The 13,713-nt window shown below is 37.4% G+C and overlaps 1 protein-coding gene across 2 annotated transcripts; it reads right to left on the reverse strand.

The window, feature by feature from the left end:
* Positions 1-4: 4 nt before the first annotated feature.
* LOC131431503 (palmitoyltransferase ZDHHC23-B) lies at positions 5-11,332 on the reverse strand. 2 transcript variants are annotated; one of them, XM_058597261.1, is made up of 5 exons: positions 11,139-11,332; positions 10,218-10,466; positions 9,602-10,159; positions 1,148-1,223; positions 5-1,070 (listed from the first exon to the last, which is right to left on the reverse strand). In XM_058597261.1, the coding sequence occupies exons 1-5, from the start codon at positions 11,258-11,260 to the stop codon at positions 963-965; spliced, it is 1,113 nt and encodes a 370-aa protein (XP_058453244.1). In that variant the 5' UTR covers positions 11,261-11,332; the 3' UTR covers positions 5-962. The 2 variants fall into 2 exon arrangements, with proteins under 2 accessions (XP_058453244.1, XP_058453245.1); XM_058597262.1 differs by having other exon boundaries at positions 11,224-11,331.
* Positions 11,333-13,713: the final 2,381 nt, after the last annotated feature.

Raw genomic sequence — 13,713 nt, forward strand, 5'->3', positions numbered from 1 at the left:
TTGCTAGTGAGCATTTAAATTATTTTAATCCTACCATTGATTCCATTTCCTACAACACTGCAACCTTCTGGTGTGGTATGTTTGCTGTTTTTTGTTAAAACTTTATTGAAATTCTTCATCAGAAGGTTTCAGGTTATTTCGACTCAATCAATGGATTGGTCAATTATTTCAATATTTTCAATTCAGTGAGGCATATGAATAAGATACTAATGTTATGAGCACTTGAAAGATAAACGAATTTGGACGTAATTAGAGTGAATATATAATAATGCGACGAATCGAAACGAACAACTATGTTCACTTCTAAATGAGCACCAATGTAATTAAGATATTTTGTGCTACGTAATATTTTGAATATATTTTAAATAGTGAATAGGTTAGGCCTGATTAGATAATTTATGAGACAGATACGAGTGTTAAACTATAAGAAAACTATGGCGCCGTTTATTCGCTAATCTTTATCAGTCTACTTGTCGCCGTACGACTTACATTATTTGACTTAAATTTCTCCTCTTTCTAAAACCAGGAGTGTTGTCTATCATTGGATTTTTGGTGAATTCATGATATATTATTAGCGAGTAAATATATGTATGTTTTGTTTGTTTAGTTTAAAGAGCAAAGAAGTTATTTTAATAATGACTACTTACGACCTAACTATACTTATATATTATCGACATAACCTTACAGATAAATTACTTTGTGTTTCTTATACTTATAAATATCCATCGCTATGCGGAAAACATGAAACAGGAAACTCATACGTTATTATTTTCCTATCATTGACCTTCAAAAGATGTTCGTTTTGAAGGTGAGAATTCTTTTCTTCGCTAGTAAACAGTTTTTTGTATTATGAAGTTATTTTCTTAAAACGGGTTAAAATACGTACATGTGTGTATCTGATAATATAGTATGGTCTTAACCATAAGGATGATATCGTTAATAATAAGTAGCAAGTAGTGGATTTATTGTCCCATGCAGAACATTTTCCAATTGACGAGACAGTTTCGCCGGTTGATATGCTCGCCTCGCTGCCATTCGCTGCCAGTGAGACCACGGGATATAAGACAGGTCTGTTTGTTAGAAAGGCGAAGGAGAAACGTATCGTACATCATTGTTCGAGTTGATATCCGAATAAAAAAAGGCTTACCTGTTTTAATAACGACATCAGAATAAATAGAGACATTAACAGGGCATAGATGGCACCAGTGAAGCAAAGAGCTATGCTGAAAAGTATGAAAAAATCAATTGAATTACACTGCATCAGTTCAACAACTAAGTTAGTAAAACTAGTTAGTCTCAGCCACTTCAACAGCTGATAAGTTTAAAATTTCCTTATTCTGTCAAGTTTTTCAACATTCTTGTTGAGTCTTGTAATCTTGGGGAAATTATCAGATGATCCAGAAAATTTCCATCAAATCCCAAATTTTGAATCCATTATTGCTGGAATTTATATAAAGGGTGATTTTTTAAGAGCTTGAGAACTTTTTTAAACAATAAAACGCATAAAATTTGCAAAATATCATCGGTTCTTTATTTTAAACGTTAGATTGGTACATGACATTTACTTTTTGAAGATAATTTCATTTAAATGTTGACCGCGGCTGCGTCTTAGGTGGTCCATTCGGAAAATCCGCTTTTTTATCGACAAATTTTGTTCAGCGATGAGGCTCATTTCTGGTTGAATGGCTACGTAAATAAGCAAAATTGCCGCATTTGGAGTGAAGAGCAACCAGAAGCCGTTCAAGAACTGCCCATGCATCCCGAAAACTGCACTGTTTGGTGTGGTTTGTACGCTGGTGGAATCATTGGACCGTATTTTTTCAAAGATGCTGTTGGACGCAACGTTACAGTGAATGGCGATCGCTATCGTTCGATGCTAACAAACTTTTTGTTGCCAAAAATGGAAGAACTGAACTTGGTTGACATGTGGTTTCAACAAGATGGCGCTACATGCCACACAGCTCGCGATTCTATGGCCATTTTGAGGGAAAACTTCGGAGAACAATTCATCTCAAGAAATGGACCGGTAAGTTGGCCACCAAGATCATGCGATTTGACGCCTTTAGACTATTTTTTGTGGGGCTACGTCAAGTCTAAAGTCTACAGAAATAAGCCAGTAACTATTCCAGCTTTGGAAGACAACATTTCCGAAGAAATTCGGGCTATTCCGGCCGAAATGCTCGAAAAAGTTGCCCAAAATTGGACTTTCCGAATGGACCACCTTATACGCAGCCGCGGTCAACATTTAAATGAAATTATCTTCAAAAAGTAAATGTCATGTACCAATCTAACGTTTAAAATAAAGAACCGATGAGATTTTGCAAATTTTATGCGTTTTATTGTTTAAAAAAGTTCTCAAGCTCTTAAAAAATCACCCTTTAATTCCGCTGATCTTTCTATGGGTGACGTTTCCTCTTTTGAGGCCGAAGAAACTTAAGCTATATTGTCATTTAAGTTTCGGTTAGAGTCCAAGAAACATTGCTCAAAATGGCTTAAAAGTATGACAGCAAAGCTATCGAACTGCGAATCTTAGGAATAACATTTATCCGTGCTTATTCCACTTTATTTCTCATCATCATTTTACTTGGTTCAAAATTTTATTGCAGATTTAATATGCGGTATTTTCGGGTATCTAGTCTAAATTCACAAGCATTTCAAACATTGTGTTCAGTAATTGTAACTAGACGAGATTCGACGGACGGTCCCGCAACGGCAAATGTTTATGTTTGTTTTCTTGATATCTTCCTATTCCTCACGATGATTTACGAAACGTCGAGATCTTCTGTTAACTCGAAAAAAATTGTTTTGGAAAAAATCGACTTTGTTTCTAAGTTTCGAAATCGATTTTTTTATGCCAAACGTCTTAGAAATACTTAATTTTCTAAACCCCAAAAAGTCCACTTCAAACATTTTTTGTCGTGAATACGACTTACTTTACTATGGGGCGCCTTTTCAAAATTAGCCATATGGAAGAATGGGCAGAACTTAATCGTGAATATCTCGACTTGTATTAATAGCGGCCCTTACACGAGACAATATTATTGTCAATCCAAAGTATTGTCAATACCGTCAATCCAATTGACTTGGTAACTCGAGTCCGCATTTTTCGAGAAAGTCAAGCATTAGGAGCTTCAAATATTACAAATGAATATTAAAATATAGAGAGAAGAAATTATTGCACATATTTAACAGTTTCTCTCTGGAGAGAAAGTATTGTTGGATTGATGAGCAGTTTTGATTTTTTTGACAATATTTTCGTCAATCCAATGAAGTTTCCATTACACGATCAAAAGTATTGTCAATACTCCTTGTATTGACAATAATATTGTCACGTGTAAAGCTGCCCAATGGCAGCAACATAATTCTTTCACTATTTCATCAAAAATATGATCAGGAATTTAGGATAATATTTTGAACAGTGTGAGATAACTACAAACAACTCAAAAATTAAGCTTTCTGAAAATTTTAAAACAACGCGGAAAATATTTTACTCTCGCTTGGGTTTTTCGCGCAAGAACGACGATTTTGACGTTATAAAAGATGAACCATGGTCGAAGACGTCGGGGCCAGAAGACGCATTCAAACAGCGGCATCGGAGAGCGCACCTTATGCGTGGTTGAAAACCTCAAACGCTCAGGTCGTAGTTCTCATTTGCCTTCCGGTTGTCAAGGCGAGAAGACTCATTAAACCAGTTTCGCATCATTTGGCACTGCGAGCGGATGTGTCGGTTTTTACGCAAAGATAGTTTCAGTAGTAGAGAATTCCACAATTTGGTCCATCTAAAAGGCAGAAATGAATCCTGTAGCATCTTGATAGTTTCTTTCAATGATCCGAAATAAGATAATCGACGTCAAAAATCGTTGAGTGTTGTAGTGAAAAGGGGGAAAGTTTCGCAATTCACACAATCGATCAACTATCAATTCGAATTCGAAAGTGTAAAGAAATCATGTCAGTTTTATTCGTATTCACGACATCCAGTTATGTCTCTGACATTACACACCCGTACTTTTTCAACTTAACTGCCCAGACTTGCATATCAGTTCCACATCGATTACATTAAAAATTTTTCATCTGGAATGAAATAGTGCATTTTTTTTGTTATTCGTTTATATAAAATCTGTTACGCAACAAGATGGGACCCATATGTAAGTACTTTTGTTAACGAACGAACAGATACTCGCATACCGGTCCCATCTTAACATGCTTCTCTCGCAGGTGGCAAAACTTCAAGTTTGGTTTTTCCATTCGTGTGAAACTTTTGATCGTTCGATATAAATAAGTTTGTGATACTATGTCAACTATTGATGCAATTGAATGGTATGGTGGGGACTCTTCCACGGAAGACAGCTAAAACAATAACTTTGTAGGTTTAAATGCCACCAACACTGCCCATACTTGCATATCTGTCCCATACGGAAAATCGGCATGTCGAGAAACAGACGATCAAAATTTTATTTTCCATTGCAACAATTTAGATAGCGTGAATACGACTTACTTTACTATGGGGTGCCTTTTCAAAATTAGCCACATGGAAGAATGGGCAGAACTTAATCGTGAATATCTCGACTAACGACAGCAATATGATCAGGAATTTAGGATAATATTTTGAACAGTGTGAGAAAATCACAAACAACTCAAAAATGAAGTTTTCTAAAACTTTGAAAACAACGCGGAAAAATCTTTACTTTTGCTTGGCTTCTTCGCGCAAGGGCGACGATTATGGGGTAGTCAGGTACATATCTTCAACTGAACGTTATAAAAGGGGAACCGTGGTCGAAAATCGATCATTTCTTCTTGTGCGTTAGATGGAAGCAGACGTCGGGCGAGAAGACGTATTCAAACAGCGGCATCGGAGAGCGCACCTTCTGCGTGGTTAAAAAACCTCAAACGCTCAGGTCGTAGTTCTCATTTGCCTTCCGGTCGTCAAGGCGAGAAGACGCATTAAACCAGTTTCGCATCATTTGGCACTGCGAGCGGATGTGTTGTGGTTTGTACGCAAAGTTAGTTTCAACTCAAACAAGAGCGATTGCATCATACAACAGAGCTGCCGGTCGTTTGCATTGGAGAGTAAGAAACCGAAAAACGACAAGTGGACAACATTATACAAAATCAGCCGTTCTAATGGCTCTAAATGTTATCTTAAGAACTATTAAGATTACTTCTTTGCAAATCGAAGGTAAAAATCATCAGTTTAGTGAAAATTCAAAATAATTTGATTTGCTTCGTGCACTTTTCGCTGTGCGAAAATCGTTCGAGATAAATGTTTCGAACTGTGCTAAATATCGTAGAGAATTCCACAATTTGGTCCTTCTATAAGGCAAAAATGAATCCTGTACAGCATCTTGATAGTTTCTTTCCGAAATGAGATAATCGACGTCAAAAATCGTTTAAAATTTTAATAGTGAAAAGGGGGAAAGTTTCGCAATTCACACAATCGATCAACTATCAATTCGAATTCGAAAGTGTAAAGAAATCGTGTCAGTTTTATTCGTATTCACGACATCCAGTTATGTCTCTGACATTACACACCCGTACTGTTTTTTGATTAATTGTACCACTCAATTCCAAATCATGGTATTATTACATGGAATATCGGTAATACACCGATTTGCACTGAATGGGACTGATATGCGGGTACTTTGCATATGGGACAGACATGAGTTGATATTTTTTCACATTCCATTAAAAAAACCCTCAACTTTGATTGCAATTTCGGAGAGTATATTGAGAATAGATTTCATTCCTCAAGCGAACTCAAAATTGGCGAAAATCGATATGGGACTGATATGCGAGTATGGGCAGAACACTCGAGAGAAATATTCTGAGATCTCTCGTTTAGCACAATACGTTTGAGATAATTCCAATTTAAAATATTCGCATACGCCTACACCCGATTTCAGTTAAAGTTATGGCGAACGAGTTTTTCCTAAAGTTATTGGTTCGGCGGATGAAATTGTGAATATAATTAGGGAGCAATACGGAAGCTATTTTGGCGAAGAACTGGAAAATCGACTTTCTGGGACTTTCAAAGTTGAATTTCAAAAAGTCCCAGAAAATCGATTTAAAAAAAAAATGTTTGTGCTTATTCAAGATCGAAAATTCTTAAACTTTAACCGCTGGGCAGCATACCCATGTCCGATTTAGCTCAAATTTTGCATGAGGACTGTTTTCGAAGTGCTTAAACTTTTGAGCACAATGGCTTTACGAAATTTGAGGTGACCCCTAAATATTGGCACCCTTATATATGTATATAAGAGCGGTAAAAATCAACGTGTTTTGTCGGTTACGTCACTTATACCATTATATCTCCGAAACCACAAGTCGCAGTCATTTGATTTGCGAACTTGATCAATGGCTCAATAGTAGCTTTCAAGCGAGCCTAAGCTTGTTGAAATTGGTTCAGCCATCTCCGAGAAACTTGCGCGGTAAAAAACAACGCGTTTTGTCGGTTACTTCACTTATACCATTATATCTCCGAACCAGAAGTCACAGCCATTTGATCTTCGAACTTGATCAATGGCCCGCACACACACAGACATTTTCCGATCTCGGCGATTTGTTTCAAGATTTCATGTGCAAATTCACTAAGATGCGAGATTAGATTATTTTTCACTTTTGTTGCACACTTTATTTTCTAGTGGGAATGATGCATGATTTCCACTTAATATCAACAGTTTTTATACTCATTTTATGAGTTAAGTGTTTATTTTCATGAATTTCATGTGTTCTACAAGTAGTGATAGATCAAATACTTTGCACATGATGCTAGCATGCAAATTATTTTCAGTATACCTTTAAAAAGTCCCAGAAACGCATAACTTTGAATATTCGCATAACAGCTTCTTCTTCTTACTTCTGGTTGGCATCTCATCACTTGAAATGACGCCGATTGATGGCACAGCAACTTAGGCTATATTGTCAGTCTGTTTTTGTTGAACTTTTTTTTCACTGGACTACAAGCGAAAATCTCGCTGTGGCAGCCAGTTGTAAATTTGACATTAGAACATTTCGAAAACTTAAAATGACTATCTTGAGGTACGTTAGGGCATTTTCAGGAGTGTTTGTCAGTTTCAAAATTTGAATTTGGAAATCATAAAAAAACTAGAAGGATCAGCCCCATGTGGTTGTTCGAGCCATTGATGTGGAACAAGGCAACCAAAATTTCTAATGATCTACAATCAAATAGTTCAATCAATCGTCATACTTTTGAATTCGCAAATTCACGAGAGTCTGCTTAGATTGATCTTAATTAGGAACCAACACCGGACACGCGAACCCAGAATATTGACTCTATTTGTCTTGATTTGTATTTGTTTTGTAGCCGACGAAATTACATCAATAGCCCAAATGTATGCAATTATATGTTTGTACATGCTTGCGAACGGATATCGATATTTAAGCTTCTCTTCGCCAAGCTTGTGTTCAAGTTTTGTATGCAAGCAGTTATTTTTATAGCGTTTCTATACCAAGTTAAAGCGATAAACTTTTTCTCATTATCAATCGAGTTCATTTTATATAAATTATAAATTAATCTTACTCACTCAACATTTACCCTGGGGTAGTTGTCAGTTTCTCAAGCGAAACGACATAACATGGAATTTCATCCGAGCTTGCATGACACAAGATCAGAGCATACCAATTAAAGCTTCAAATCGTTTTATGACACTTTTTGTCTTGCTGTCTAGCAACAACCTACCTCCCGGTGGATTTTGTCGACCCGCATCGGTCCGATCATCGGCCCGATTATCGGACCGATTGAGCACTTCAATTCGCACTTCTATTCGTAGCGCTTCGATCGGCCCGTCATCGGACAATTCTGCACCATTTGCATCAACCGCGTCGATCTAAAAAAGCTTTATGTTTACATTATGTATCGCTAGAGAAACAGAGCGAAGGAATATCAAACAAGGCATTTTCGAGCCAACGTCTCACCGATAGGATGTGAAAGAGTGTTAAACATTCTTTGTTTCGATAATAGAGGCTTTAACATTGAGGTCATTCGCCTCTTAGGGCCAGAAAAACTCTGGTCCTATGTTCGGGGTTGGAAATCCAGCCCCGATATATCCCATCCCCTGAGTATCACACATCAGCTCTCTGCTTAGGTATATCTTCACTCTTTTGTTCTACCGATACACTTGAAACGCAATCAAAAGCTTTCGTGCACGATGCGTCCGATGTTCGGATTTACTGGGCTCTAGCATGCTACGCGTAGGGCTGAAACGTTAGCTATAATTTCGCTTCTATTTATAGATTTGCGTGCTTCCAACAGCTTCGCTTTTGCATCGATTGAACAATCAGAGCGATGCTTTCCCTTTGATATATTGCTTACTCCTTCAAAACCGTCGACTATGGCAGGGAAATCCAATATGCCGAAGATTTTTTCTGCAGACAAATAGGACACTGCTAGCTATTAATAAACATTTCAATAATATACAATTAAAAATACATGGCTATGAACATTCAAATCAATACGTAAAAATATTTCCAATCAAATGGTGACATAATATTAAGAATTGATACAAAATTGACTGAGCTTTAATTGATCAAAACCTGACCACATTTTTTCGTGTATTTTTCTCAAGTTTCTAATTTGCACCCCTATATAGAAAACAAAAATGTGTTCCACATTAAAACTGGCAACCCCAGCCGCGTTTAAAATTTGATAGCGCAGAATTCTTCGAATAAATAACTAACTGTTCGAAGACGGCTAAATTTTGGTTTCAGTTCTATTATCAATAGCCCATATGAAGTTTCAAGCTGCTGAACATTCTCGACCACATAGAAAAATGTGATTACCATGATAAGTTATTACATTCAAAAAAGCTCAATTTTAAAACCGAACAGTAAAATAAATATGCTGATCTTTTTTGTTTTATAACATGAAATGATTTCTGTCATTTCATCTTTGTTTTCCACTTTTTGTGCTATTATTAATTTGTAGAAATCAGCGTTATAAAATATAAATTTTAAAGATATAAACTTTGGAAAAAGGGCGATTCCCCTATCTTTGGACATCAGCACCAAGGTTCTAGCGAGCCCAATGCTTGAAAAAAGAACAATAAGACAGATTAGTTCGATTAGTCAAGTAATCGATTATTAAATTCATGCTAATCGATTAAAATTCAACCTTTGCTTTTACTTTGATTATACACCTATATGAATGTGAGTGATTTTAGCGTTATTCGTTACTTGCCGTGTTCCGTAGAGATTCGTGAACTCGATAGCCCTATCACAACAATAAAACTACTTTAACTTTGTGCTAATGAAAACGGTTTCCAAAAAAAATCTACTCATCTACTGTCAAAAAGATTATTAAGCAAATTTCAATCTAATTTACATTCGATTGTAATACATTTGATTCAAGCACGCAATTAGGAAAAAATAATCCGTTCGAATCGATGCAATCGGAATACAATAATATTGCTTATCTAGAATATCGTCTCTCAAACACCTATAAAATAACATTAACGCTTAAATTACCAAACAATAGAATTAAACAAAGTTTGGCATGCATCACGTCTCTGAACTCAAATTGATAAATAATATGTCAAATAATTTTCAAATTATCACATCCATGCTTCCGATGGTGAAAACTACTTACTCATACTGAAAGAAAATGTCTGTGCAATCATCCGGCAGCATTACCGTAACTCCGAGCAGGGTGAAAATCGGCGTCGGGTGGCAAACTGAGGTCAGCGAAAGATTTGCAAACAGCCAAAGTGCCAACAGCGAGCATATGCAACCGGCCAGGAAAAATCTGTGATTTGCACGTCCAACACAGCAGTTCACCCATACACTGTGATGGTCGTGTTTGATGACACACGTTGCACAGATCTTGCAGTGGTAGCTTCGAGGTGGAACATACTTGCGACAGGTTTGACATGCCAGCCGTCCATCGTTTTCGTCGGAATCTTCCCTATCAGATATCAGAATAGCCGTCTGCGAATCGCCCTTAGTCAATAAATCGAACTGTGGCTGATTGATGTGATTCAAAGCCGCGCGTTGATTGGTTTTGTAGAAGCAAAAGAATGACAGAGACATCAGCAGTACGAAGGCAACATTTTCCTCCGGAAGTAATTCCAACAGCGGCACAGTTGACTCGAACAAAATCACCAGATAAACACCGCTCCAGAAGAACCACAGGCAGAAAAATTTTGTCCTGAAAGATAGTGACATCGCATAATGGAGTATGTAACGTTTATGTTACGTTAACTTACTTCGGTAGCACACGTCCTAGAAATCGCTTCAAATAGGCCAGTAACATCGGGATGATCATGAAAATAACCAGACTGCAGTAGAAATCCAAAGCAGACAAAAGCTGCAGACTGACCAGCAGAACGACCGGTAGGACATTGTCCACCGTGATCTGCTTGGCACCGCCTCGCCAGGGAATGCGGAGGCGGTCCTGGAAAGTCAGCAGCATGTCACGCTGCTTTTCCACCGGGATCGGTCGACCAGAAACAAATCTAAAGAAAAACACAACTAGTCGTCACGACAGTCGACGACTCACAGGGAAAAAATCAATAACAAATGCGGCCAACTCTGTCTATGCGGCAAATTGAGGGGTGTTCAATTTTCCATGGAACTTTGAATCCAATAAAAACATGCAGATAATTATTCAATTATAGTCGTGCAGCTAATGCAGGAACGATTTAAAATTGCAGATTATAGTATTTCATTGGAAATTAAAACGAAATTGTTAAGAAATTTTAAAAAAAAACATAAGATTTTAATGTTGAATGACTGTTACTTTCTTCCTTTGACACCGTTCCATTTTGCTTCTTGAAAATGAGCACCCCTGAAACTATGAATAACAATAAGGAATGACAAAGACAGAGTGACACAAAAAAAAACGAAAATGTTTACTCTTGTAGCTAAGAACTGGAGAATCTAGAATGTTTCAATCGCTAACTGTAACGAGCTTTAATGATTACATTTTAAAGAATGAGGGCACATAATTGCTCATCCGAAATACGGTTTTGTTTTGCAGTACTTTTCAATCATTAATGCCGGAAATATTCCAAATTCAAAATAAAATCAGGCACGATTACTGCTATATCCTTCTACTCGTTGCCATCGACGACAGCATATTTTTGGAAACAACGGAACTGAAAGGTCAGCACGGTTCGGTTACCAACCTGTCGAAAGATTCGTCGACGTCCACGCAGTTACAGCAGCAAGCTAAAATATGGTTCCGCTCATAGCCTCGATCATAGTACTCACAACAACACAGGGGATCCGTATCCAATTCCAATGTCATGTAAATATTCACTTAAATATGACCGAAATTCACGATCATGTCCAGATTTTTTGACAATATATATGCACTGCAAAAAAACAGATGCACTGCTAAAAATCAACACATGTTTTTGATGTGTTTCTCTAAATTCATCACAGGTTTATTATTCTAAATTCATTACAGATTAATTTACCGAACCGGATATAGGACTATTCACACATATCCGGTCCGGTTCAGTGCCGGCACTCAGAGATGTCTATCTCCTCTGTGTGACGAAGAGCAAGCAAAATTTCTCCCCTCGCACTGACAACTTCAACGAGAGCTCTTCTCTTTCACATTTATACACCACTGTTGTGTAAGTGTGCACGCATCATGAGTGCGTTTGTTTATTTCCTTTTACCTCTTCCACTGAATCGCACCAAAGTGCTAGAGCATTAGCTAATAAATTCTCTGAGGAGGATGCAGATACTTTCACAGAGGTGTACACGCCGGTGAGCACTCTGCTGTATGGTTTTCGTAGATGAAGCGTGGACACGCAAAATCAGCAAAATAAAACAATTTATCGTAAAATTTTCGGTTTTCCTTGCAAATTTTTCATAGCAAGGCCGGATCTACTCTCTATTAATTGAAGTTCACAGAAGTGTTCGCTCACAATCACGCGCCAGTGGTCACTTGGGTGTATTTAGACGAGAGCGCGTGTGAGCGATTCATGCGAAGAGAATGTGTTTCACTCGCGCCAGCTGCTTTAACCACAAGCACACACTCAAATGCTGTCTATTCGACACTGAGAAGAAGTGCGCTTTCCTCTTTGTGCGGTGCTTCGTTTTTTCATCCTCGGTGTGGCAAAAATCTGACTCTAGCGTGTATAACTCTGGTGAAATGCCATCTCTGCCGGCACTACACCGTGCACGGATACTGATATTATTTCATTCGTTTCCTATGCGCGCATTTACACCTATCCGGCACCGTGCCGTTTCAGTGCAGCTCGCCGTCAGTGTTGCGTTCGTCCGGCAAACCTAAATTCGTCGTCACCGATATTTTTAATTTTCACTGAAGTCGGTATGTCATTGCATTGGCTGTGCCGGAACGGAAACAGCACGGAAACGGAACGGAAGGGTTCCGATAAAAAAAGAACACTGACGGCGCACTGAAGGCTTTTTCACTGAACCGTCACGGAACTGAAATGTGTGAATAGTCCGAAGACGAAGGACCACCGTTGAACGTTCTAAGAGGGTATTTAGCTTTTACCGAGATTTTTTATTTCGAGAAAACAATAAATTACCGAAATCTTCGTCGCTTTTGAAAACAAATTACCGAAACTATCGGTGTCCAAGCATGTGAGCTAAGGCCGAGATTTAAAGCAATTAATTAAAATAAAATTTTAAATATTAAATAAACATTCTAGTTTAAACTTGTTATCATTGGTTTATTTATTTCAACATTATGTTGAACTAATAGGCTAGGAAATGTAAAATAAGAAAAAAATATGTCCCATGAAAAAAATATTGCCAAACATATACGCCGTAGAATGGATGCACTTCCATGTTATTTACAGTAGAGAACACAATTCGATTTTTCGCAGAAAATCAGATTCCGGTTACAATGAAAGTAATGGCTCAATTAAACATTGAATATTTAAAAAGATATATCATACCGAATACCGAAGGATTCAATTTTTATTTGCAACTAATTCCACATATGAACACATGCACTCAATCACATCACTCAGTATTGACTAAAAAAATGGTTACTTTGATGAATCACCGAATTTCGGTTGTCTAAAAGTTGTTTACCGAGATTTCGGTAAGTTGATATCATTAATTTGCTGATTTCGGTAAAACGTAAAACAACAAACTGCTGGTAAACACAGTAATTTACAAACCCGAACATCAGTACAACATTTTGAATTACCGAGAAATCGGAAATAATAAACCGAGAATTTTGGAAAAAGCTATCTTAGCCGAAATTTCAGTAAAATATCGCTTTGCCGTTTGTATTCAGCATTTTTTTTTCACCGAGATCAAAATTAAATGTTAAGTGTGTATATGCACCACTGTTGTGTGCACGCATCATGAGTGCGCGTTTTATTTTCTTTTACCTCTAGCACTAAATCGCACCGAAGTGCTAGAGCAGAGCTATCAAATTTTCTGAGGTGGATGCAGATACTTTCACAGAGGTGTACACGCCGGTGAGCACTCTGGTGTATGGTTTGCGTAGAAGAAGTCTAAAGACTGTGCCAGAAAGTATGGACGCACTTTGATTTCGCTGTAAATATTTTACAAGTGTTAGATATTCAAATTTTGTTCGATATGCTGATAATATTAGACTACAACAACAAAATATTATTCTCAACATTTGCTACTTAGCCATTGTAGACTAGCTGGCGCACCTTCTTGCGAACGTTCCACATTAAATTCCGTACAGACTTCTTCGTGACAAGTTTTGACACTTTTTTCCAATCTTTTTCGAACTGT

This window comes from Malaya genurostris, chromosome 2 (genome assembly GCF_030247185.1).
Source record: "Malaya genurostris strain Urasoe2022 chromosome 2, Malgen_1.1, whole genome shotgun sequence".
Taxonomy (NCBI): domain Eukaryota; kingdom Metazoa; phylum Arthropoda; class Insecta; order Diptera; family Culicidae; genus Malaya; species Malaya genurostris.